The 25,768-nt window shown below is 40.4% G+C and overlaps 1 protein-coding gene across 2 annotated transcripts in view; it reads right to left on the reverse strand.

Annotated features, from left to right (window-relative positions):
• Positions 1 to 25,768, reverse strand: part of usp22 (ubiquitin specific peptidase 22) — a 127,367-nt gene that overhangs the window by 18,139 nt on the left and 83,460 nt on the right. For both annotated transcript variants that reach the window (XM_060840770.1, XM_060840769.1), the window contains exons 4-6: positions 22,044 to 22,145; positions 7,238 to 7,407; positions 5,732 to 5,879 (exon numbers count right to left, since the gene is read on the reverse strand). In XM_060840770.1, the coding sequence (XP_060696753.1) occupies positions 5,732 to 5,879; positions 7,238 to 7,407; positions 22,044 to 22,145 (420 nt within the window). The remainder of the gene's footprint in view (positions 1 to 5,731; positions 5,880 to 7,237; positions 7,408 to 22,043; positions 22,146 to 25,768) is intronic.

The raw sequence follows: 25,768 nt of genomic DNA on the forward strand, positions 1-25,768 counted from the left end.
CAGTAGTGGACAGCCAACTCATGGTCACATGATCCCTTGCCCAAAAACAGAGGTGCACAGATCCAAAATCATGCACTCACTGGAGCACGCTCAGGTATGGTGGTGGGATGCCATCTGCATATACTCGCTTTGAATGAACTTTACAATCTGTCCCAGGTTCTAGAACCTTGCTCAAGAGCCCATGCCTCTTAACCAGAGTCACCTCATGGAAAGACTCTCTGTCCTTCTGTCTGGCAGAGGGTTTTCCTGTACAGGCTGCTACTGCAGCACATCAACTTCTTTATCTGCTGCCCAGACATTATTTTCATTTCGCTGTTGGCTACTGGCAGTCTCTGGTGGTGGTGGTGGTGGTGGTGGTGGGGGGGGTGGCTCTCTCTCTATGTGGGAGTCCTCCTGCTTGCCATCAGAGATCTATACATCAATGAAATTAAAAAACTGGAGACATTTTGCTCTGCATTTATCCCTTACTTTGATTCAACAAATGAACAATACCATTGTTATACACATCAGTTCTTCTACAACCCAATGGTTGCATTCTTGAGCAACCCCACATTGTAGAGAAAAAAAAATCACGCTTTAGAAACAGCATTTAAAGTGTTGGCACTGTAATCACATTGCAGCCAAGGCATGTTTTAAAAGTTTGCGCTGTAGATCAGCGTCCTCAATTCATCAATCATCTTACAGTGAACTTGTGCTGACGAAACATGCACTATAATAGAATGACCTGTACTTTAAAACAGATTTGCAGAGTCCTTTGTAAATGTCCTCAATAGAAAAATAAGCCTTTACAATTAATTTTCACCTGTTCTATGTTCAGGTTTAAGCAAAAAGATTACAAGAGAACCCCAAAAAGAAACATCTCAGAAATCGAAAAGCTGTGAACACTTCTGGAGGGGGCTATAAGACCATAAGACATAGGAGTGGAAGTAAGGCCATTCGGGCCACCCAGTCCACTCCGCCATTCAATCATGGCTGATGGGCATTTCAACTCCACTTACCCGCATTCTCCTCATAGCCCTTAATTCCTCAAGACAACAAGAATCTATCAATCTCTGCCTTGAAGACATTTAGCATCCCAGCCTCCACTGCACTCCGTGGCAATGAATTCCACAGGCCTACCACCCTCTGGCTGAAGAAATGTCTCCGCATTTCTGTTCTGAATTTACCCCCTCTAATTCTAAGGCTGTGTCCACGGGTCCTAGTCTCCTCGCCTAATGGAAACAATTTCCTAGCGTCCACCCTTTCCAAGCCATGTATTATCTTGTACGTCTCTATTAAGTCTCCCCTTAATCTTCTGAACTCCAATGAATATAATCCCAGGATCCTCAGCCGTTCCTCATATGTTAGACCTACCATTCCAGGGATCATCCGTGTGAATCTCCACTGAACATGTTCCAGTGCCAGTATGTCCTTCCTGAGGTGTGGGGACCAAAACTGGACACAGTACTCCAAATGGGGCATAACCAGAGCTTGATAAAGTCTTAGTAGCACATCTCTGCTTTTATATTCCAACTCTCTTGAGATAAGTGACAACATTGCATTCGCTTTCTTAATCACGGACTCAACCCGCATGTTTACCTTTAGAGAATCCTCGAACTAGCACTCCCAGATCCCTTTGTACTTTGGCTTTACTAATTTTCTCACCATTTAGAAAGTAGTCTATGCTTTTATTCTTTTTGCCAAAGTGCAAGACCTCGCATTTGCTCACGTTGAACTCCATCAGCCATTTCCTGGACCACTCTCCCAAACTGTCTAGATCCTTCTGTAGCCTCCCCACTTCCTCAGTACTACCTGCCTGTCCACCTAACTTCGTATCATCTGCAAACTTCACTAGAATGCCCCCAGTCCCTTCATCCAAATCATTAATATATAATGCGAACAGCTGTGGCCCCAACACTGAACCCTGCGGGACACCGCTCGTCACCGGCTGCCATTCCGAAAAAGAACCTTTTATCCCAACCCTCTGCCTTCTGTCAGACAGCCAATCCTCAATCCATCCCAGTAACTCACCTCGAACACCATGGGCCCTCACCTTGCTCAGCAGCCTCCCGTGTGGCACCTTATCAAAGGCCTTTTGAAAGTCTAGATAGACCACATCCACTGGGTTTCCCTGGTCTAATCTACTTGTCACCTCTTCAAAGAATTCCAACAGGTTTGTCAGGCATGACCTCCCCTTACTAAATCCATGTTGACTTGTTCTAATCAGACTCTGCTCTTCCAAGAATTTAGAAACCTCATCCTTAATGATGGATTCTAGAATTTTACCAACAACCGAGGTTAGGATAATTGGCCTATAATTTTCCATCTTTTGTCTTGATCCTTTCTTGAACAAGGGGGTTACAACAGCCATCTTCCAATCATCTGGGAACTTTCCCGACTCCAGTGACTCTTGAAAGATCTCAACCAATGCCTCCGCTATTTCCTCAGCCACCTCTCTCAGAACTCTAGGGTATATCCCATCGGGGCCAGGAGATTTATCAATTTTAAGACTTTTTAACTTTTCTAGAACTCTCTTTTGTAATGGCAACCATACTCAACTCAGCCCCCTGACTCCCTTTAATTGTTGGGATATTACTCATGTCTTCCACTGTGAAAACTGACGCAAAGTACTTGTTAAGTTCTCCTGCTATTTCCTGATCTCCCATCACTAGGCTTCTAGCATCAGTTTGAAGTGGCCCAATGTCTACTTTTGCCTGTCGTTTGTTTCTTATGTACTGAAAGAAACTTTTACTATCATTTCTAATATTACTGGCAAGCCTACCTTCATATTTGATCCTCTCATTTCTTATTACTCTCTTTGTTATCCTCTGTTTGTTTTTGTAGCCTTCCCAATCTTCTGATTTCCCACTGTTCTTGGCCACTTTATAGGATCTCTCTTTTTCTTTAATACATTTCCTGACTTCCTTCGTCAGCCATGGCTGTCTAATCCCTCCCCGGATAATCTTTCTTTTCTTGGGGATGAACCTCTGTACAGTGTCCTCAATTATACCCACAAACTCCTGCCACTTTTGCTCTACTGTCTTCCCCGCTAGCCTCTGCTTCCAGTCTATTTTTGTCAGTTCCTCTCTCATGCCCTCATAATTACCCTTATTTAACTGTAACACCATTACATCCGATTTTGCCTTCTCTCTTTCAAACCCCAGACTGAACTCTACCATATTATGATCGCTACTTCCTAAGGGTTCCCTTACTTTAAGATCTTTTATAGAGTCTGGTTCATTGCAAAGCACTAGGTCCAGAATAGCCTGCTCCCTTCTGGGCTCCATGACAAGCTGCTCCAAAAAGCCATCCTGTAAGAATTCCATGAATTCCCTTTCTTTGGATCCACTAAAATGAAAACCTTTCAGAATTGTGGAAAAAAAGGCCAGGTTTTAATTGAACTGTACAGGAGAATCAAATACCTCCCTTGACCATATGTCTCACCTTTCACGATGATCATGGCTGATCTGGTTGTGAACTGAACTACATTTTCCTGCCTTACCCAATGTACAAGGGCTAATGCTGCTGCCTGGAATACACTCAATGATCCAGGTTTCACTGCTCTCTGGGGAGCAGAATTACCAAAACCAGCACCACAAAAAGTTCATCTCCAACTTAAAGAAAAATCCAGTTTTACACCATGCACTCTAGTGTTAACCCACCTCCGCCAAGGAATGATTCTTTGAACATCTACTCTTCAAGCTCCTACTATTCCATCCATATAGTCAATCCAGTCACAAAACCAGCCCCTTTGTAGACTCTTTGCGACTAACTCAAAAAACTTTCCTCCTTCCAGTTCAAATACCTTGAAAACTACCATATAAATTCTTCCAGCTTAGAGTCTTCATCAAGTAAAACCTGCTGCTAGGGTGAAAACTCTCTTCTGAACTCAAAACTAGATAGCTCTGTTTGGGAGGAACCGTTCACATCAACCAAACTTTGGACTCTTCACAGCTTCTAAGTAGTAAAGGAGTTGTGTCTGTCGAGTTCTCCCAGTGGGTCAAACTTGACAATATACCATCAATTATCACAGGTCTTCTGCCAGACACTTAGATCTTTTAAAAAAAATTACCTTCACAGAACTGAAGCCAAAATCTGTCTTCATTTTCAAAAGGTTGAAATTCCAAAAATGACAATATCTTCTATACTTTCATTAAAACAACAGTAAATAGTTGAAGGTCCACTGACCTGTGACATTCACAGATTACAGTTTGCTAACCTGAAAATGATTCACTTATCCTAATTGTGTCCTATTACATCAATAATTCACCACCCGTGCCAACATAATACCATGAACACCACGAGTTCCTATTTTGCACAATAACCTTTCCGAATGCTTTTTTATCACATTACTCAGACTACACCTACTACTTCCCTTTTAACCACCCTGCTGGTTACATCCTCAAGGAACCCAAATAAATTGCAAATGTCATTTGCCCTTCATAAAACCATACCAACTTAGCCAGACTGCAAACTACTTGCCATTGCCTCTTTAGTGATAGAAAGTCGCATTTGTGGAATGACGGATGTTAAGCTCACTGGTTTATCATTTTCTTAATTGGTTCCCTTATTTCTTGAACTGATGCAAACATCCCAAGTTGCATTCTTGCCTGTTGCACTGCATGCATACTACTGTGAAGTTAGAGCAAGAGAAATATTTTAAATTGGCACCATAATTCTGTCCTGCCTCCCTGCACTACAATAGGTAATACACTTGAATAATCACAGGTTTGGTTCTGGAAAGGTAAAATTCTTCTATATGCTATTAATTACACATTGCTTCAGAGATCTTGGAGGTGGATCCATTGTACACCCAAACCTAGACTCAACCTATGCTACCATCCGCATGTCATAACACTGGCCTGGCTTTACAATGTTGCACAAACAGTTACCTACACATTACTGACTTGAAATGATAAATGCCTGTTTTAAAAATAGAACAGTTTGACCCAACACTAGTGCCAAAGGTCATCACCACACAACAGAAACCAGACTGCCTACAGGATTTTCTTGACAGCCCATCCATTCACAAAGGAAAAGATCTGTGTTTGGGGGCTTGGAGTACAGATGGTGTCAAATTAGGGAAGGTCCATTCTAAAGACAAAATAATTCTGCTTTATCATCAAAATATTTATTTCTTTAAGTTAAAATCAACTTCTGCCAATATTCTGACACTCCACAGCTTGAAGAAGAATCTCAATCTTACCATTCTTTCAGTGACTTGTACTGAAAGGACTTGCAGATAAACGTAATGGCTGCTATCAAGGAATAAGCAAGCTGTATTTGCAATTTGTTTTAGTTTTCTTAAATATTCCAGTGAAAGCAATCTTTACATTTCCAAGGTTTCACCACTGCATCAGCTCCAACCTAAAATCCTTCAAATATTGTTTTGTTCCAATTCTGGCCTCTTGTGCATCTGCTTCCTCCACTCAATTCTAAACAGACATATCTTTAACTCTTGCTCTAATGATTAAATTCTTTGCATAGCATTAAACAAAACTTACCAAATTACAACACAGCAATAAGTAAAAACATTTGGTCAAAGGCTAGGCTACTTAAAAATTTAACCCCCTGGTAAAACTTAGTAATTATCCTAGAGTGTCAGGGACACTCTCCACAGAGGAGAAACAAAAACACCAATGACTATCTTCCACATTTGTGACTAACTGCGTAATTTTGTTTTTAGAGGAATATGTAGACTCATGACCAACAAAGGCCTCAGCTTTGTTAGAGATCTACAATTGGTCCATACCTTTGCAGTGCCTATGTAGAACATCTAGTGCAGCAATCAGAAACTCATGTGCATCCTGCTGCTCGTACCCTGCTAAATGCCGTGCATGTGTCCAAACCAGATGCAATAACCTATATGGAATATGTGGTGAGCGGTAACCAGAGTAAAACTGTATGAAAAGAAAAGAAACATTGAAAAAAATGAAAAACTATTATACATACAGTAATTAAAATCAAACATTGTTGCAAGTAAATGAATCAGCATCCTGAATTGAATATGCTTGAATTATGCAAGAACATTAAGTGTTCTCTGACAAAGCCGCTATCCTAATTAGATAGGTCAGACATTTTAGAGTGCTGACGCCTTGGTAACTAGAAGGAAGGCTACATTCAGAGGAAATAAGCTGCTTCATTTTCACAAGAACCTGGTGAACCATGAATCAGTATTCTCCTTTGAACACAATAAAACATGAACAGACTCTAGAAAAAAATTCAGGCTGAAAAAGAAAGTCTCCCAGAACATGTAATACAATAATTAATTTGGTGAAAAACAGGCATTTTTGTATATGCTTAATTTTGTAGATTGCATATTGGCTTCAAGAGTTTTAGAAAGGAAGCAAATGTAAAACCTGTCCTTATACTTCAGTGATTTACAGGCAAAATCAATACCCATGGAGCCACTTCCTTGCCTGGTGCTGATTGGATACATTAAGCACTCAGCACAGTTCAGAGAATATCTGTTGTGACTATTTTGTTGACAAACCTTTTTGAAGGTGATCACCATTTTGTGTAAGATACTTAAGTAAGAAAAAGGAAAATGCCTGAGGGAGTGTTAGAGCTTTGAAATGTGAAAGCGCATTAGGCTTTAAAGAGAGAAAGGTTAAACACTGAAACTGAATCCAAAGCAGTAAACATGTTTAAAATGGGATCTGCTGGCATCTGAAAAAGGGAAAATGGGCCACTTAAATATTTCAAGTAAGATTCTTTGTCAAAAGAAAAATCTGTTCATAGCTATTTTTATTTGTCTAAGAAATTTGCACGGTAACAGAAAAAACTCTTGAAACACAGACATTAGAATGGCTATTGAAATAGGTTTTACTCAAAGTTTTGGATTTAATGTCACAGTAATGTGAAAGGAATGGCATGATGTTAGCTGATGCTACAGTGAAGTGAATTGCATTGACAGTAATTTATTTAGGCACACCAATGACTGTTTGACATCTGTTGTCTTGTTGAAATGTTGTTTCAGATCCTGAAGTTCACAAATAAGAGCTACAGTCTAGAACAGAAGAAAACTTTTAATACCAAAAGGAGAGGTTCATTTAATGAAGCATGTTTAACTGTAAATAGAAGCTATAAAAGAATTAGTGTCCTAAAAACTGAACATGTTAAGACTGTTGGCATGAGATGGTCACTGATGTTGCCTTTTCTCCTATTTGATATGCATAATTATAAATTAGCACTGGTAACAAATTAGAGGCCATTGTGCACCATCCCCAATGCAGCTAATTTATTGGTAAGTACTCACCTCCTGAAATAGCCTAGACATTTCACAAACCAGACAGCAATTGGGACTTTGCATTTCACATTTGTGTCGGTCAGAAAGGAAAAAATCCCGGAGTAGTGGAGTGTGAGTAAGTGCCTGGACAATGCAGTTCATGAAGCAGGTGTTCCCTAGATTTATTAGGCCTCTGAGACCTGAAACAAGAAGAAAAAACAAAGTTAAAGTGAGAACAAGTAGCATTTCTTTCATATTGGGTCAATTTGCTGTAAATATTAAACTAAATACACTTCGGTTAAAAAAAAAATTAAACGTTCCATTAAGACTAATTTTATTTTGAAGATTAACAAGGATATTAGCAAGAAATGCATTTACTAACAAGCGCATTTGTTCTTCGTAGCTGCAATACAAGGTCACAAATTTGGCCAAAGTACATTTTTTTATTCTTCTGGGGATGACAAAAGCTTTAACATTTTAGAACAAAATTTGGGTCTGATGGATGAATTGGTCCTGTTCCATTATTATGAGTTTTAATTCAATAAAATTTTAGAAAAACAAATGCGTTCAGATCATCAGTTCCCATGCCCAGATCATTTCATCTTCTATGGTAAACAGTAACAACAACATGGATCTCCAGTGCTCACTGATTTATTCTTTGGAATAACACTCACTCATCCCTTGCTTCACCCAATCATCAGGATGTCAGTAATAAGCATTTTCCACTGTCATAAGTGTCTGAGTTTGCCCTGGCCTCAACTAATTTGCTCCTGTGGGCCTCAGTCAGGACACAAAACACATCTATGCCAATCCAATGTTCAACAACATACATATTTGGATTTAAGCAATGTTCAATTTTAAACTTACTGTTCAAATCTTTCCTTGGTTTTGCTCCTCCCAAACTCTGAACTCCTCTGTAGCCCCAAAACTCTTATTTCTTGTGGTCTTCCAATTGTTACCCCTTCAACAATTCTGATTTCAATTGCACAACCACTGCATTGCGCTTTCAGCTCGCTGGACCTTAAGCTTTGGAATTCCATTCCTAAAGCCCTCAACATAATGTTTCTTCATAAGACATTTGTGGGCGGCACAGTGGCACAGTGGTTAGCACTGCTGCCTCACAGCTCCTGAGACCCGGGTTCAATTCCCGCCTCAGGTGACTGACTGTGTGGAGTTTGCACGTTCTCCCCGTGTCTGCGTGGGTTTCCTCCGGGTCCAAAGATGTGCGGGTCAGGTGAACTGGCCATGCTAAATTGCCCGTAGTGTTAGGTAAGGGGTAAATGTAGGGGTACGGGTGGGTTGCGCTTCGGCGGGTCGGTGTGGACTTGTTGGGCCGAAGGGCCTGTTTCCACACTAAGTAATCTAATCTAATCTAACCTCTTTAAAACTCAAGCTGTTGCAGATTCTATTTGCTTACAATGTTCCATTGATGTGGCCTTACTTGAAAGATTTGGCAATTTGAGTTATGGAAGGTTCATGAGGACAACAAATTTCTACCTTAAATTAGAAATTTAAAGTGCAATAATGGCTATTATCTAGCCAATGCTTTAACTCAGTAAAATGCTCAACATTTCAACCGACAGGCGGCTGAAATTGTGGACTGGTGAACAAGAAAGACATTTTCAGCACACTGCCTTCTGAAATGATTTCAATAAACTATTCCTGGTTACCAGTCTATCTGTTACTAACATTGGTAGTTGCAATTGCATCAGTAAGAGGGGCTACCAGTTCTTGTGGAGATGAACTTCTGTCTTGGTAGAGGTACATTATCACATTGCCAAAATTGGATCAATTAGAACAATTAGAATAGATCTAGCAGCTCAAAATTGGATAGTCAAAGATACTGTGGGCTATACATCTTATGGTCTGGCATAGCTTTCCTGCATTGGACATTGAGCAACGGAGCCAAAACTATTTCAATATGAAATGTAGGACAGCATGTCAACAGCAACCATGTATACCCAAAATTGGAGGTAGCAACATGGTGAAGCTCTAATGTACATGCTACGTATGCCAAGTAGCAGAAGCATGTTATTTTTTTGATCTTATAGCCAACAGAGATATATCAAAGTTCTGCCATCCTGCCGCTTCCAGTTATAAATGGAAGAGGCTTCATGAGAATGCACATTCCCAAATGTTAATGGAGCACATTAAAAAGTTACTTCTGGCTGAAAGATTACAAATATGTGTAGTTGACCTAGCTTAGCCTCGAAGGTCTCCACCATAACAGAAGTCCATTTTCAGCCAAGTTGATTCACTCCTCAAGCCATCAAGAAGTGGCTGTATACAGATAAGCAAAGTCTTTGGGACTGACAGCATCCTTATTACAGCCCTGAAAACATGGCCCAGGGCTAAATACACAAGCTATTCCATTAAACAGCAACTGTAGGGTTGAAATTTGCATAGATATCTTCTGCCCACAATTTTAAATGAGCTAATTATCACTTTGGAGGCTATCCGGAACATTGTGATAGAAAGCAGCACAGTGCTATCAAGCAGCACTTACTCATGAATAACTTGCCTGTTGATGCTCAGTTTGAGTTTCACAAGGACCACTCAGCTCAACCTCATTTCAGCCTTAGTCCAAAAAGGTGGACTAAAAAGCCCAACTCCAAATGTAAGGCAAGAGTAACTGCCCTCAACACCAAGGCTGCCTTTTACAGAAAATGTCACCAAGAACCGCTAAGAAAGCTGAAAACAGTGTTGGGGGTTATGGCAAACTTGCCAATTTCAGTCACATATGACACAAAGGAAACATTTGCAGCTGCTGGGGATCCATCCTTTGTTCCAGGATATCCCACTGCAGGACTTCGTCAAGACAGAGTTCTAGACTCAATCTTCAGCTGCTCCAACAATCTCCATTAGGTCAGAAGTATTCACTGACCAAATTATTCACCAAAGATTGCATTGTTCAGTTTGTCTTAATTGCCTGGGGAATTGTGAGTCATCCATGATTAAATACAGCAAGACCTGGTCAACATTCAAGCTTGAAACCATCCCAGAAAAAAGGTACCTAGCTTGATCATCACGCTATGTTAAACACGATCATATCGTCCAAACTAGCACAGACTGGCAGTGTACACCATCTGCAATATGCCCTGCAGAACTTGCTAATGTTTCTTCAACAGCACCTTCCAAACCTGTGACATCTGCCACCTACAAAGAAAAATGTGGTGGCAAGTTCACCACAACACCACCGCACCTCCAAGTCATACAGTACCCTGAATGAGAAATATATCAACACTCCATTAAAAAAGGTCAAAAACCTGGAATTCCCTATCCAATAAGAAAATAATTGAACTATGTTATTCACGTTGCAACTGTTTAGAAGGTGGTAACTCATTACCATAACTAGGTGCATTTAAATAGCACTTCAAAAGAAAAACAATCCAAATTCTTTATAGGAACATTACAGATTAACTCAGACACCATGCCACATAAAGGAAATGGATTAATGAGATGGTGGCCCCAAGAGATAAGCTTTAAAGGAGCACATTAAAAGGAGAGGAATACAGAAAGTGATTTGTGGAGTGAGGATAGAATTCCAGAAGAGAGAACCTGGGTAGCTCCTGGCATGACCACCAGCAATGGTGGAGCAGTTGAAATCAGAGACTATTCAAAAAAACCACAATCGGAAGATTGGCAGGAATATATTAAAACTAAACCAAGCCATGAGATAAAGGCATTGATGACAATTTGACACCTTAGATAAGCAGAGGTACAGCTGAAAACAACTGGTCTCTGTGATTGTGCAGATTTATACTGAAGCTTATTCCAGGACTAAATACACCAGAGATTGTACACAATTTGATTCAGCCTCAAACATTAGCCAGGCTAAAGAATGGAGCTCACAGATAGGAAACAAAGAGGTTATGATAATACCTTCCCGAATTTGAGTTGGGGCAAATTTCTGCTCATCTTTTATTAGGGCGGCATGGTGGCTCAGCAGTTAGCACTATTGCCTCCCAACAGCCTCCCTGTGTCTGTGTGGGTTTCCTCTGGGTACTCTGGTTTCCTTCCATAGTCCAAAAATGCGCAGGTTAGGTGATTTGGCCATGCTAAATTGCCCATAGTGTTCAGAGATGTGTAGGTAGGTGCATTAGCATGGGAAATGTAGGGTTATACGTTAAGGGGATGGGTCTGGGGGTGTGGACTTGTTGGGCCAAATGACCTGTTTCCACACTGGAGATGTTCTAAATGTCAGACAAGCAGTCAATAATTACCATAACACGAAGAGCAGTTCCACTCAACTGGACAGCATTGGAGAAGTGTTTGAATGGTTCATCATGTTAAAGGCTACAGAGAAGTAGAGATGAGGTCATTTAATCTTTGTACAAAGTCATAATGACTTTTCTAAGAGCCATTTTAGTGCAATGATTCTATGGAAACCTGACTGAAGGGATTAAAAGAGGAATTCAAGAGAGATACTCATGCATGCGGGAGGCAACTAGATATTTAGCATTTGAAGGAAAGGAGATTCAAGATAGGCTGGTCGTTTGAGGAAGGGCTGAGAATTTCTTTCCCTTGGAGGTGGTTGGAGGCACGTGAGGAGATGGCAAGTTTGACAGAGGGGTCATACTTGAGAAGCACAAATATTAACCAATTTGATAATCGAAAATGAAAGTTAGGTGCTCAATAGTTTAGTAGGAAGAGCAAAATAGGTGCATATCATATCGTGAACTCAGGGATAAGGAAGCAAACAAAACATTCAAGCCTTGAAGAGAACATTCAAATTCAGAGCAAAGATAGTGGGTGAGAATAACTTAGCGAAGATTTTGATGAGCTAGAAGGGAGGGAAGCAAACAATCAAACAACCTTAAATATTTGCAAAAAAAGGTGCGTGAGTTTCTTGCACTAATTTGAGAGACTGGAGAGGCAATTGGAGGGGGAAGGAAGGAGGGGAAGGGGAGGGGTTTAAAAACCTATTTCGAGAAACTAGGTATTATTTTTCCCCCATCTGGATGATCTTTGAACAGTAAACAATTTTACTGACAGAGAGCACTGCGCAATAGCATGAAGTGGTCTCCTCAGACCTGACTATGAATGATTAAACTAATTGTTTAAAAGATATTGAATCTGTACATCTTGAATTTAAAAGGGAGAAATGAGTAATATACTGAGGACAAAGCAAAAAAGGGAATTGTTCAAGTGAGTAAAGGCTTCATAAAGCTGATGGAAGGGTTAATTTGGGATGGAATGTCTTACTACCAATACGCAAATCCTGTGAATGAAAATCATTTAAACCAATGATGGAGCTCTGCTGGGACCTTGTCAAATAACTGCAACTCAAAGCAAACTAGGAAATGTCTTGTTACATTGTGAAAGTAGTGTTACCTTGCAATGTTCAGCCTCAGAAATCATTCAAGACATTGAAGTCAGAACTGCAGAAATTTCCTTTGTTTTTCACTATTGCTAATGTGCACTTTTAAGAGGCTTAAAGAACAACCAGGTATAAGTTATTCAAATGAGCATTACATGAGAAAACCGTTGATATCCACTCAAATTTAACTGGCTACAGATGGTAAAATGAGACAAATCTTAATAAGGCTATTGCATACTATTCATTCATCCATTCTACATATAATAAAAGGAGCACTGTCCAATGTCCCTGCTGTACGGTTCCAACAGCTTTATAATTTCTTTCAAAGAGCTAGCCAAGTTGAGAGAGAATGTGCGGATTTGCTTTGACAGTGATTTAATACAGATAATTTAGACATGAGAAATTATAACCCTATTTTTTCTTAAACTCTTTCAATTATCTTTTAGTTTTTATGGGAAGTGGATAATCCTAGCAAGGTCCGCATTTATCATTCATTCTAAATTACCCTCAAGGCGACAGTGATGGGCTGTCTTTTTGCATCTCCCACCTTTATTAATGAAGCAGCTGAAGATGGTTGGGCTACTGACGAACAATGGATTTGTATGGCACTGTGCTATTCCCATGTCTCTGAGCCAGGAAGTCTGGGTCCAAGTCACATCTGCTTCAGAAGTGCTACAACATATCTGAACTAGTTGTTCAAAAATATCTACCCTGAGGAACTCCCATGTGATGTTGATGCATGAATATCAATTCAATTCCCTCCCCTTTTTTGTTAAAACTGAGGGCTGCCCAATCCAGTACGTACAACGATAATACATTTTAATCACAGAAAAACATTGAATAGTCTTCAATCTTAAAACAGAAGGCATCAGAGCACTGGAGCAATTTATGGCAATTGGTTATATAAATAATGATACTACTTCACATTCTTACATGTTCAGTTGTTTTAACAAGATATCCAACCTGTCTGTTGAAAGAAAACACAATCTCAACTTTGTGAATTTTAAGCTTTGTTGACTTTTAGTTATTCTGTTCTCTATCACAGGCTACATTTGATACTAGTGATAGCTACAAAGATTATTTTAAGAGCCATTTTAACAAGTACGGACCTTTAGCACTTGGAATCTGTAATCAATCCATACCACCTGCTAATATTTGGAATTATTATTGGGATGCAAGTTGGATTAATCTATGCAGCCATTTTCTAGCAGATTCCTGCAACATAACAAAATCATACAGTGCCCCTCACTGGCAGTTTGGGAAGTTGCAGCTGAAAAGAGGAGCAATCCACAAGATTGCTGCAATTCAAACAATGATGAAAAAAACATGGATAGTGTTTAATTTAATTCGTGTTAACTTCAATGCCAGCATAAAATTAGACATCACACAAGAATCTCAATCATAGATTGAGGGGCAAATGGCTTTGCATTCAGCCAGCCAATTTTGGTGTCATCCAATTCTGATAAAATAGTTATCTACCCGAAACGTCAATACAGCGCCGCATGACTTGAGTATTTGTAGCATTTTCCACTCTTACTTCAATTTAATAATTTATTTTTACATAAGTGATTTTAGTGATTCACCATCAGCAAGCTATGGATGACAGCCTCCACCACTTCCTCTGGCAGCTCATCCCATACACTCACCAATCTGAGTGAAAAGGTTGCTCCTCAGGTATCTATTATATCTTTCCCCTCTCACCTTAAACCTATGCTCTCTAGTTCTGGACTCCCCCGCTCCAGGGAAAGACTTTTTCTATCCATGCCCCTCATGATCTTATAAACCTCTACAAGGTCACCCCTCAGCCTCTGACGCTCCTGCGAAAACAACCCCAGCCTATTCAGCCTGTCCCTAAAGTGCAAACCCTCCAACCCTAGCAACATCATTGTAAATCTTTTCTAAACCCTTTCAAGTTTCATGACATCCTTCATACAGCAGGGAGACCAGAACTTAAAATAATATTCCAAAAATGGTCTAACCAATGTACTGTACAGCTGCAACATGACTTCCCAACTTCTATACTCAATGCTCGGATCAATAAAGGAAAGCATACAAAACGCCTTCTTCACTATCCTGTCTACCTGAGACTCCACTATGAACCTGTACTCTAAGGTCTCTTAGTTCAGCAACACTCCCCAGGACCTTACCATTAAGTGTACAAGTCCTAATTTGTCTTTCCAAAACGTAGCACCTCACATTTATCTAAATTAAACTCCATCTGCCACTACTCAGCCCATTAGCCCATCTAATCAAGATCCTGGTGTACTCAAAGGTAACCTTCTTCGCTGTCCATCACACCTCCAATTTCGGTGTTATCCACAAACTTACTATGCCTCTGATGCTCACCATCCCAATCATTTATATAAATGATGAAAAGAAGTGGACTCTGCACCAATCCTTGCGGCACAGCACTGGTCACAGGCCTCCAGACTGAAAAGCAACCCTACACCACAACCGGTTCTGCATCCAAATAGCTAGCTCTCCCTGTTACCTTGCTAACCAGTTGCCTGTCAAACGCCTTACTGAAGTCCATACAGATCACATCCACCACTCTGCCCTCACCGACCGTCTGTTATTTCTTCAAAAAACTCGTTAATGAGACATTGTTTTACATGCACAAAGCCATGTTGACTATCCCTAATCAGTCTTTGCCTATCCACATACACATAAATCTTGTCCCTCAGAATAACCTCCAACAACTTGCCCGCAACCAATGTCAGCTCACCAGTCTATTGTTCCCTGGCTTTTCTTTACCATCCTTCTTAAATAGTGGCACCACATTAGCGAATCTCCAGTCTTCTGGCACCTCATCTGTGACTATCGATGATACAAATATCTCAGCAAGGAGCCCAGCAATTACTTTCCGAGCTTCTCAGAGTTCTTGGGTACACCTGATTAGGTCCTGAGGATTTATCCACCTTTATGCAATATGGACATTTTTCAAGATGTCATAGAAGGTACAGCACAAAGACAGACCCTTCAGTCCAACTCATCCATGCCGATCAGATATCCTATACAAATCTGGTCCCATTTGCCATGTTTAACCCATATCCCTCTAAACCATTCTTATTCATATACCCATCCAGATGTCTTTTAAATGTTGTAATTGTGCCAGCCTCCATAACTTTCTATGGCAGCTCATTCCATACATGCACCACCCTTCATGAAAACATTATCCCTTGGATCCCTTTTATACCTCTCCCCTTCCCACTCACCTTAAACCTATGTCCTCTAGTTTTGGACTCTCCCATCCCAGGGAAAAGATCTTGTCTGTTTATCCTATCCATGTCCCCCTACAAGTTTGTAAAATCATAAAAGCCTCAGTCTCTGACACCCCGGGAAAAATAGCCCCAGCCTATTCAGCCTCTCCCTATAGCTCAAACCCTCCAGGCCTGGCAACATCCTTGCAAATCTTTTCTGAATCCTTTCAAGTTTCAGAACATCGTTCCTATGGGATACAGACCAGACTTGCATGCCATACAGTTGGCTCTATAACGCAACAGTTCTGTTCTTGTACAATCTTGCATTAAGAAAACTGCATAATAGCTGTGTCACTTAAATTAATGGGCCGGAATTGCATTATAACTAATACAGATAAGGAAAGTTTGTGTTCTAAAACTCAAAGTGTAAATTCTTCAATCACATTAAAGCCAATTCACATTGAAGAAACACGTGTTCTAGCAGATTTGACCGTGCTCATGAGTGTATATATGCACAGATCAATGAAGATAATATCAGGTTAAGAGAGCATCTAAAACATGTAGTGTTCTTGGCTTTATTAATAGGAGCATCATGTACAATGCAATGAAGTGATATTTAACTTGTACAAGACCACATTACATGGAAGACATGAACACATTGAAGAATGTAGAAGCAATTTACACGAATGGTTCCAGGAATAAGAAACTTCAATTATGAGGATAGACCAGGGAAATCAAGACTGTTCTCCTTGGAGAGATGGCTGAGGGGAAATTTGATGGAGGTTTACAAAATCATGAGTGGACTGGATAGAGTAGATAAGAAAAAGCTGTTCCTGCTTATAAAAAGAGAAAAAGAATGAGAAGGCATAAAATTAAATCAAGAGCACATGAAACAAGGGTGACATGGGGCAAAAAACACTTTCACACAGTGAGCTGTTAAGATGTGGAATGCAATGCATGGAAATCTGGCAGATGCAGATTCAATTGAGGCATTCAAGAAGGCATTAAATGATTATTTGGATAGAAATGGGGAGCAGTACAGGAGGAAAAGGTCAAGAGATTGACATTGGTTAATATAATGGCACAGGCGCAATGGACTGACCTCCATCTGCAAATGTAACAATCCTCGATTCTGGGTACCATTTAACATGGTCATGAAGTGTGGCTCTTCCTCTCCCAAATAAAAATGTTAAACAAAATCAAACAAGATTTAGACAGAGTGAACTGACAAATTACAAGTTGGGAGTCACAAATCACCCAAGGTTGGATAAATCTTAAATTCAACCCATCACTTTCAGTCTTAACATCAAAGTGAAACACGTCACCCAGCGAATACAACTATAAATTACAGGCATGCATTTGGCGACATATTATGTTTTCCCAATACTATGCAGTTGAGGTAGGAGTATGGTATGCACATTTAGGACCGCTGTCAAAAATAGGAGACTGATATATGAAAAATAGTTCAAGAAATGAACCAAGCTCAGGGAAGGAGTTTGAAGAAAGGGGCTTCATGTACTTTTATGTAGTCTTTCAAAAGTATGCCATTTAAGTCTATGGTTTTTTTGTGCGAGAATCTATTTACAGCTAAATATTTAAATGCACTCAATCACAAGAAGCAACACCACCTACACTCCTTCATAACCTTCTTACCAGAAGGTGACTAACATCACATCATGTATCTTTTGAAGTTAACATACATCACTTCATGAATGGTGTATGTAACAAATTTTCACTGTTGAAAAGACCATGTTTTGAATGCCAACCCCTCCTCAATGCAATATTGGTTGTGTTTTAATCTACTCCAGATCTTGATTTGAAGCCAACTGTAATTTAACAAAAAAAATTAGATAGATCTCTGTACCAAAAATAGATTGCAAAATGAGAGATAAAGGTTAAAGAGATCTCAGGGAAGACAACAATGGATTCATACAATAGGAGATGTATAAGTGACAACAGTTGGGACTGTTGGTTGGGATAAAGAAGACAGTTTCTATCCCTGCCTTTCCCAGAACTTATTCCACCCGAATGAATCAACATGGCAGGGGAAGGCAGAGACAGCAACCTCTAACTAATAAAATGTGTAAAAGATCTTTGCCGGTTTCCTTAAGCTTTCTTTAAAAAAAAAACTGACACTTTATGGAAACAGGCAAAGATCTTTCCATTTGTATGTTTGATTTTTCCAGGGTTGGTGACATCATTTCCTGTTCTTTTTCTCAGGGGGTGGTAAATGGGATCCAAGTCAATGTGTTTGTTGATAGAGTTCCAGTTGGAATGTCATGCTTCTAGGAATTCTCATGCGTGTCTCTATTCGGCTTGTCCTAGGATGGATGTGTTGTCCCAGTCGAAGTGGTGTAATTCCTCATCTGTATGTAAGTGGGAGTGGGTCATGCTGTTTTGTGGTTAGTTGCTGTTCATGTATCCTGGTGGCTAGCTTTCTGCCTGTTTGTCCAATGTAGTTTGTTACAGTTCTTGCAAGATACTTTGTAAATGACATTGGTTTTGCTTGTTGTCTATATAAGGTCTTCCAAATTCATTAGCTGCTGTTTTAGTGTGTTGGAGGGTTTGTAGACTACCAAGATGCCAAGAGGTTCTAGAAGCATGACATTCCAATCGGAACTTTACCAATAAACACTGACTTGGATCCCATTTACCATCCCGGAGAAAAGAACAGGAAATGTCATCACCATAGGAAATGATGTCACCACAGCAAAATACATCACCAATCCTAGGAAACGCAAACATATAAATAGAAAGCAGGCTATACCACCAATGCTTCATTGGAGGCTTACTGAAGATGTTGCCTAGGATGGTGATAAGACATCTGATAGCAAACCTACATCTAGATAATTGAAGGTTATGAGTGGTCCAATAAGAAACACCCCTATCAGAATCTATTGGTTTCTTTAAAAAAAATCATTGACTCATTGTAAGAGCCAAACTAGTGAAATCATCCCAACAATGTAACGTTTCCAGCTGCCAGCCAAGTATAATTTACTCCTAATCAGATTAAATTGTTACAACATGACCTTCTAGGAAATCACTCTATGGTGTGCTTGGTGCGTAGACATCAGAAGTCAAACCACATTCATTTGGGGAAACCACACTGCAATCGATGGTGCTGTGGATAGTTATTTTCTCTCTGCCACCAACTACCCCATGGCCCCCATGAAGCCAAAAGTTGCATATATGTCAAAGCATCACCTAGTTCGAAACCCAAAAACACATCTGCAGTCACGTGCTACTAATTTGCATGAATTACTGGAAACATCTCGACATATGGAAGCATGTAATTTGGAACAAATCTCCGAAGTGAGGGAGAGGAGAGAGTTGCAACTGCCATGGAAGTGTAGCAGAACAAAAACACCAAAGACAAAGCAGCAGACTCCCAGCATGGATGTCATAGTCAACATAGAGTGTTGAAAGAAAAGAAGCGCCAACCTCCATGTCAGAGATGAAGGATTGGATAGTCTTCCAGCACATGAAAGCTGTGCTTTGTGATGCTACCCAGATTAAACTAATATTTGCAATCCAAATAGTCTGGGAAACATTCTACAACAATAGGCCAAAAGAGCCTGTTAGAAAAATACTGCAAAACTGCATTCAAAATTTAGGAGATTGTGATAAACATATAAAACAATAAACCTAGAAACTCCTGAGGGGCAAGTGTTATTTCAATTCACTCAGGCTTGTTTTCTTTTAACCAATGGGCTCCTTTGCTCCATTCAAACAAAAGTAAGCCAGGTTTTCTTTATTAGTCAGGAACACATTTAAAATTGCTTACAGGGGGCAGGCAAGTTTGATTTAGGCCAAAAGGTTCTAAAACTAATCTGGTCAGAAGCGGGAAGGTAGACAGATCAAAAGAGGGCTGAGGACTGAGGGGAAGTGAAGAGAGGTAGGGAGAGGGGAAAGGGAAGAGGAGTGGGAAGCAGTGGGAAGAGAAAAAAAAGTAAAAACTGAAAAATGCCTACATCATGAGAAGAAACTAAACATTTATCTGACCTGCCCATCATCTGATTGGATTCCCACTTGGTATTTTCAGCTGATTAGAACATGTACCTGCAAAACATTCTAAAAGCTTTTTAAGTCTACAACTGAAGAGTTAGTTAAAAATTCAATTCCATTTGCTATGTAATAACAAAGTCAAAAATGCAGTAAAAGCAAATAATTTAATTCTATAATCTCAAAAAGGTTTCCAAAAAAGACCCGGAGAAGACAGTTGATTTTAAAGCATGACTCTTTGCTTGATGTTGGTTAACTGAGCAAGTAAAAAATTGAAATATGCATTCAGTTACAACTGTACTCATCTTTTACATTTTTTGTAAATATCCCCTATCCTCCCCCCAACTATGCAGACCTCAGAAATCCATGCACTTATGAAGCTGAAAGCCAACATCAGCCTGCCAATCAGGGCGTGTGGAACCTCCAAACAGCTGTGCAGCTTACAGGGAATGTTGGTCATTTTAGACCAGTAACAACAGCATGAGTTCCAAGTGGACAGCATGCACTGAACATAAACTGTGAAATTGGTGATCGCAACATAAAGGAGCCTCAAGTACATAGATTCTATATACAGCATTTTGCTTTTGTTTACTCTTCAGATGTCCTTTACACAAATGGATGAGAGGTGTAAAAGCTACAAAGTTTTAAAAGCACTCATTTAAGCATTCAAAAGAGGAAGCAATAAACAGGTCCAAAAAGTGACAATGAAATGGAATTCAGAGGAGATTGCACTAGCTGAAGAGCTCGAACCAGCAGTCAACATGGCCCTCTTGCATTGTGAGTTTCATGATTCAATGACAGTTAGTGGCAGAGGTGGAACATGTAAGCTATTGATAGACATTGATCCAAGGAATCAAGATCAGATGTAATTAAGTGCATGACTGTAGTTGACACACTGGCCTTCTTGTGAACATGGTAAATGAGCCGGAGGATGAAGTGGAACTGAGGGGTGGTGCAACCCTCAGCTAGCATTTTGCGATGCTATTGGAAAGAAAGGTCAAGAGTGTGCATGTGACCCTCCCCCAACCCTATCTTCTGCATATAAACTGACATCTTCCTAGCTACCATCAGTTCTGAGGAAGGATCACCAGACCCAAAACGTTAGCTTAGACTTCTCTTCACAAAGGCTGCCATTTCTGCTCAGCTTTTCCAGCAATTTCTATTTTTGTTTCTGATTCACAACTTCCACAATTCTTTCAGTTTTGAGTGTGCACTGGATTAGGACGACCTTCTTGTAGGGAAGAAATTGTATGGATACATGCAATTTAGCTGGAGTGAGAGGGTGGGCTAAATAACCTGTTGATGTTAACTATGAATTTCAACTGTTCACAAAGTGGCAAACTGAAGCAGAAGGAGAATCCTTATAAGGGTAAGGTCACATCTTGACTCCATTTACTGTACATCGCTAATGTGGTTTCCCATTCAACAGTACACAATTTCTGTAAATTCACATTCTTGGTACAACAACAAAATGAATTTCAAGATTGGCCAAATTAACAAACTCACTGAATCCTGAACTGAAAACAGTATGCTATACAAAATGGTTTCGAAAGACCAGCATTAAGCGTGAACTATTCCAACTTGAACTATTAATTTGTCTATTCTTTCCACTGATATGGATTGATCAGAGTATTTATTTCAATATTTCCAGTATTTTTGCTCATTTGCTGTCTGTTTCTCATTGATGAGGAAAGACTGATTTATAACCCCAACTAGTGTGGCCCAAAACAGCACATAAAGTATCTCAAAAAACCCTGAACTAACAGCCCAAATGTTCCATGTTTTGCTAGCTAGAGACAGAGTTCTGAGCATTTATGTATTATCAAGATCAATAGAAAACTAATTTGAGACCAGTGTGTTGGCCAGCATCAATTCTGGAGGATTGTAAAGTCACTTATCAAATGGATATTATTAGAGACTTGCTATTAAACATTAGATATCCCAAGATTAAACAAGCCAAATGCAAAAAGCAAAATTAAAGTCTTTTGACACTATTAATCTCAACAAAAAGAGGGACATGGAACTTTAATTTTTTTCACAGTGAAGAATCAAGAGTATTGCTGAAAATCCAAAGAAGGTAAACCTTCTTGAATGTACAATATGGATCACTGGTATATCGATATCCTCAAATGATGGTATTTCATCACAAGCATTATTAACTGCACAAAGTGTCAAGAAAAATAATGATAGAGTGCCCCATTATTTTACTGTAATATAATACAAAATTTTGGAAATGACTGCCAAACTAATGACCGTCAAACCATTACCACAGGTGTTCCTGGCCCTTCATTTTTCCACATTTTAATTCACTTACCGATGGTACAATTTGTAGTTATCTTCCTGCGTTTGGGATTATGCCGTAGTAACTCCAATTCTCTTTTTGTTGGTTCCCATGTTGAATACTTTTCACCAACTCCTTAAAGAAAAAGGAGGTTAAAATTCAATTTTAATAACATATGATCTGGTTAATGTCACTCAGGTTCTAAATAAAAGTGCAAAGAATGACAAGGTGGACATAAATCTTCCATAATATTCCAGAGAACAGTCTTACATAATTCTACAAGTTCCTTCTTGAGGAGCTAAAATCAAGCCACTTAATGGAGTTCAGTATTTCACTGAAATAAATACCATCAGTGCCTTCAAGGAAAAGCTAGTTAAGTATTTGAGAGGGATGGGAATATTGCATACAATGGTAGGTTTAGATAATGGTAAGGTCCTGGGGAGTGTTGCTGAACAAAGATATCTTGGAGTGCAGGTTCATCGCTCCTTGAAAGTGGAGTCGCAGGTAGGTAGGATAATGAAGGCGGCGTTTGGTTGCTTTCCTTTATTAGACAGAGCATTGAGTATAGGAGTTAGGAGGTCATGTTGTGGCTGTACAGGACATTGGTTAGATCACTGTTGGAACATTGCGTGCAATTCTGGTCTCCTTATCGGAAAGATGTTGAAACGTGAAAAGGTTCAGAAAAGATTTACAAGGATATTGCCAGGGTTGGAGGATTTGACCTATAGGGAGTGATTGAATAGGCTAGGGCTGTTTTCCCTGCAGTGTCGGATGCTGAGGCGTGACCTTGTAGAGGTTTATACAATCATGAGGTGCATGGATAGCATAAACAGACAAAGTCTTTTCCGTGGGGTGGGGGGAGTCCAGAACTAAAGGTCATAGGTTTTGGGTGAGAGGGGAAAGATATAAAAGAAACTGGAGGGGCAACCTTTTCACAGAGGGTGGTACGTGTATGAGATGAGCTGCCAGAGGAAGTGGTGGAGGCTGGTAAATTGCAACATTTAAAAGGCATCTGGATGGGTATATGAATAGGAAGGGTTTGGAGGGATATGGGCGAGGTGCTGACAGGTGGGACTAGATTGGGTTGGGATATCTGGTCGGCGTGGACATGTTGGACTGAAGGGTTTGTTTCCATGCTGGACAGCTCTATGACTCTAAGCCTTTTTATAATTTGTTCTCTGAAGTGCATCACACACCAGCATGGACTCCTTGGGCCAAATGGGCTGATTTGTGAAGTAAACCCTTCATATCTCTATGCAATTGTAAGGGGCAATGTACAAATACATTTGCAGTTTAGAAAAAATCTAATCAGTGAGGAGTCAAACTGTGTGCACAGACAAAATAGACTAAGTGGACCTGAGCCTATTCTGTACATGGTGATAATTTTGTAGTTAGACAAAGAGAGAGATGGGGAGAGAAAACAAAATACAAATCACACTCTGAACCAGACATGCCCTACTGGAGCAGTTGCACAAATCTCAACTGGTGCAGGAGGGTTTCCTGACACAATATGTAGACAGGCCAAGAAGAGGGGAGGCCATACTGGATTTGGTTCTGGGTAAAGAACCAGGCCAGGTGTTAGAATTGGAGGTAGGTGAGCACTTTGGTGACAGTGACCACAATTCAGTGACTTTTACTCTAGTGATGGAGAGTGATAAGTGTGCACTACAGGGCAAGAGTTATAGCTGGGGGCAGGGAAATTATGATGCGGTGAGGCATGACTTAGGATGCGTGGCTTGGAAAAGTAGGCTTCAACGGAAGGGTGCAATCGATATGTGGAGCTTGTTCAAGGAGCAACTATTGAGGGTCCTTGATAAGTATGTACCTGTCAGGCAGGGAGGAAAGGGTCGTGTGAGGGAGCCGTGGTTTAATAAGGAATTGGAATCCCTTGTTAAAGGGAAGAGGGCGGCCTATGTAAAGATGAGGCGTGAAGGTTCAATTGGGGCGATTGATAGTTATAAGGTAGCCAGGAAGGATGTAAAGAGAGAGTTAAGAGCAGCAAGGAGGGGACATGAAAAGTCCTTGGTTGGTAGGATTAGGGAAAACCCAAAGGCTTTCTATAGGTATGACAGGAATAAAAGAATGACTAGGGTAGGAATAGGTCCAGTCAAGGATAGTAGTGGGAAGTTGCGTGTGGAGGCTGAAGAAATTGGAGAGACACTGAATGAATACTTTTCGTCAGTATTCACTCAGGAACAGGACATTGTTGCCGATGTGAATATTGAGTCACAATTAATTAGAATGGATGGCTTTGAGATATGTAGGGAAGAGGTGTTGGAAATTCTGGAAAGGGTGAATATAGATAAGTCCCCTGGGCCTGATGGTATTTATCCTAGGATTCTCTGGGAAGCAAGGGAGGAGATTGCAGAGCCATTGGCCTTGATTTTTATGTCCTCGTTGTCTACAGGAATAGTGCCAGAAGACTGGAGGATAGCAAATGTGGTCCCCTTGTTCAAGAAGGGGAGTAAGGATAACCCTAGTAACTATAGGCCAGTGAGTCTTACCTCTGTTGTGGGCAAAGTCTTAGAGAGAATTGTAAGGGATAGGAATTATGAACATCTGGATAGGAATGATGTGATCAGGAATAGTCAGCATTGTTTTGTGAAGGGCAGGTCGTGCCTCACAAACCTTATTGAATTCTTTGAGAAGGTGACTAAGGAGGTGGACGAGGGTAAAGCGGTAGATGTGATGTATATGGATTTTAGTAAGGCATTTGATAAGGTTCCCCATGGTTGGCTACTGCAAAAACTACGGAGGTATGGCATTGAGGGCGAGTTGGAGGTTTGGATTAGGAATTGGCTGGCTGGAAGAAGACAGAGGGTAGTAGTTGATGGTAAAGGTTCATCTTGGAGTGCAGTTACCAGCGGTGTTCTGCAAGGATCTGTTTAGGGACCATTGCTGTTTGTCATTTTTATAAATGACCTGGAGGAGGGGCTAGAAGGTTGGGTGAGCAAGTTTGTGGATGATACGAAAGTCGGTGGAGTTGTTGACATTGAGGAAGAATGTGGCAGGTTACAGCAGGATATAGATTAGCTGCAGAGTTGGGCAGAAAGGTGGCAAATGGAGTTCAATGTAGCTAAGTGTGAAGTGATTCACTTTGGTCAGAGTAACAAGATGATGGGGTACTGGGCTAATGGTCGGATACTTGGTAGTGTGGATGAGCAGAGGGATCTTGGTGTCCATGTACGCAGATCTCTGAAAGTTACCACCCAGGTAAATAGTGCTGTGAAGAAGGCATGTGGCGTACTGGCTTTTATTGGTAGAGGAATTGAGTTCCGGAGTCCTGAGGTCATGTTGCAGTTGTAGAAGACTCTGGTGCGGCCGCATCTGCAGTATTGTGTGCAGTTTTGGTCACCATACTATAGGAAGGATGTGGAGGCACTGGAACGGATGCAGAGGAGGTTTACCAGGATGTTGCCTGGTATGGTAGGAAGATCATATGAGGAAAGGCTGAGGCACTTGGGGCTGTTTTCATTGGAGAAAAGAAGGTTTAGCAGTGACTTGATAGAGGTGTATAAGATGATTAGGGGTTTAGATAGGGTTGACCATGAGAACCTTTTTCCACGTATGGAGTCAGATATTACGAGGGGTCGTAGCTTAAAATTAAGGGGTGGTAGGTATAGGACTGATGTTAGGGGTAGATTCTTTACTCAGCGAGTCATCAGTTCATGGAATGCCCTAACAGTGGTGGACTCTCCCTCTTTGAGGGCATTTAAACAGGCATTGGATAGGCATATGGAGGAAAGTGGGCTAGGGTC

The sequence above is a fragment of the Hemiscyllium ocellatum genome, chromosome 20, assembly GCF_020745735.1.
Source record: "Hemiscyllium ocellatum isolate sHemOce1 chromosome 20, sHemOce1.pat.X.cur, whole genome shotgun sequence".
Lineage (NCBI taxonomy): Eukaryota > Metazoa > Chordata > Chondrichthyes > Orectolobiformes > Hemiscylliidae > Hemiscyllium > Hemiscyllium ocellatum.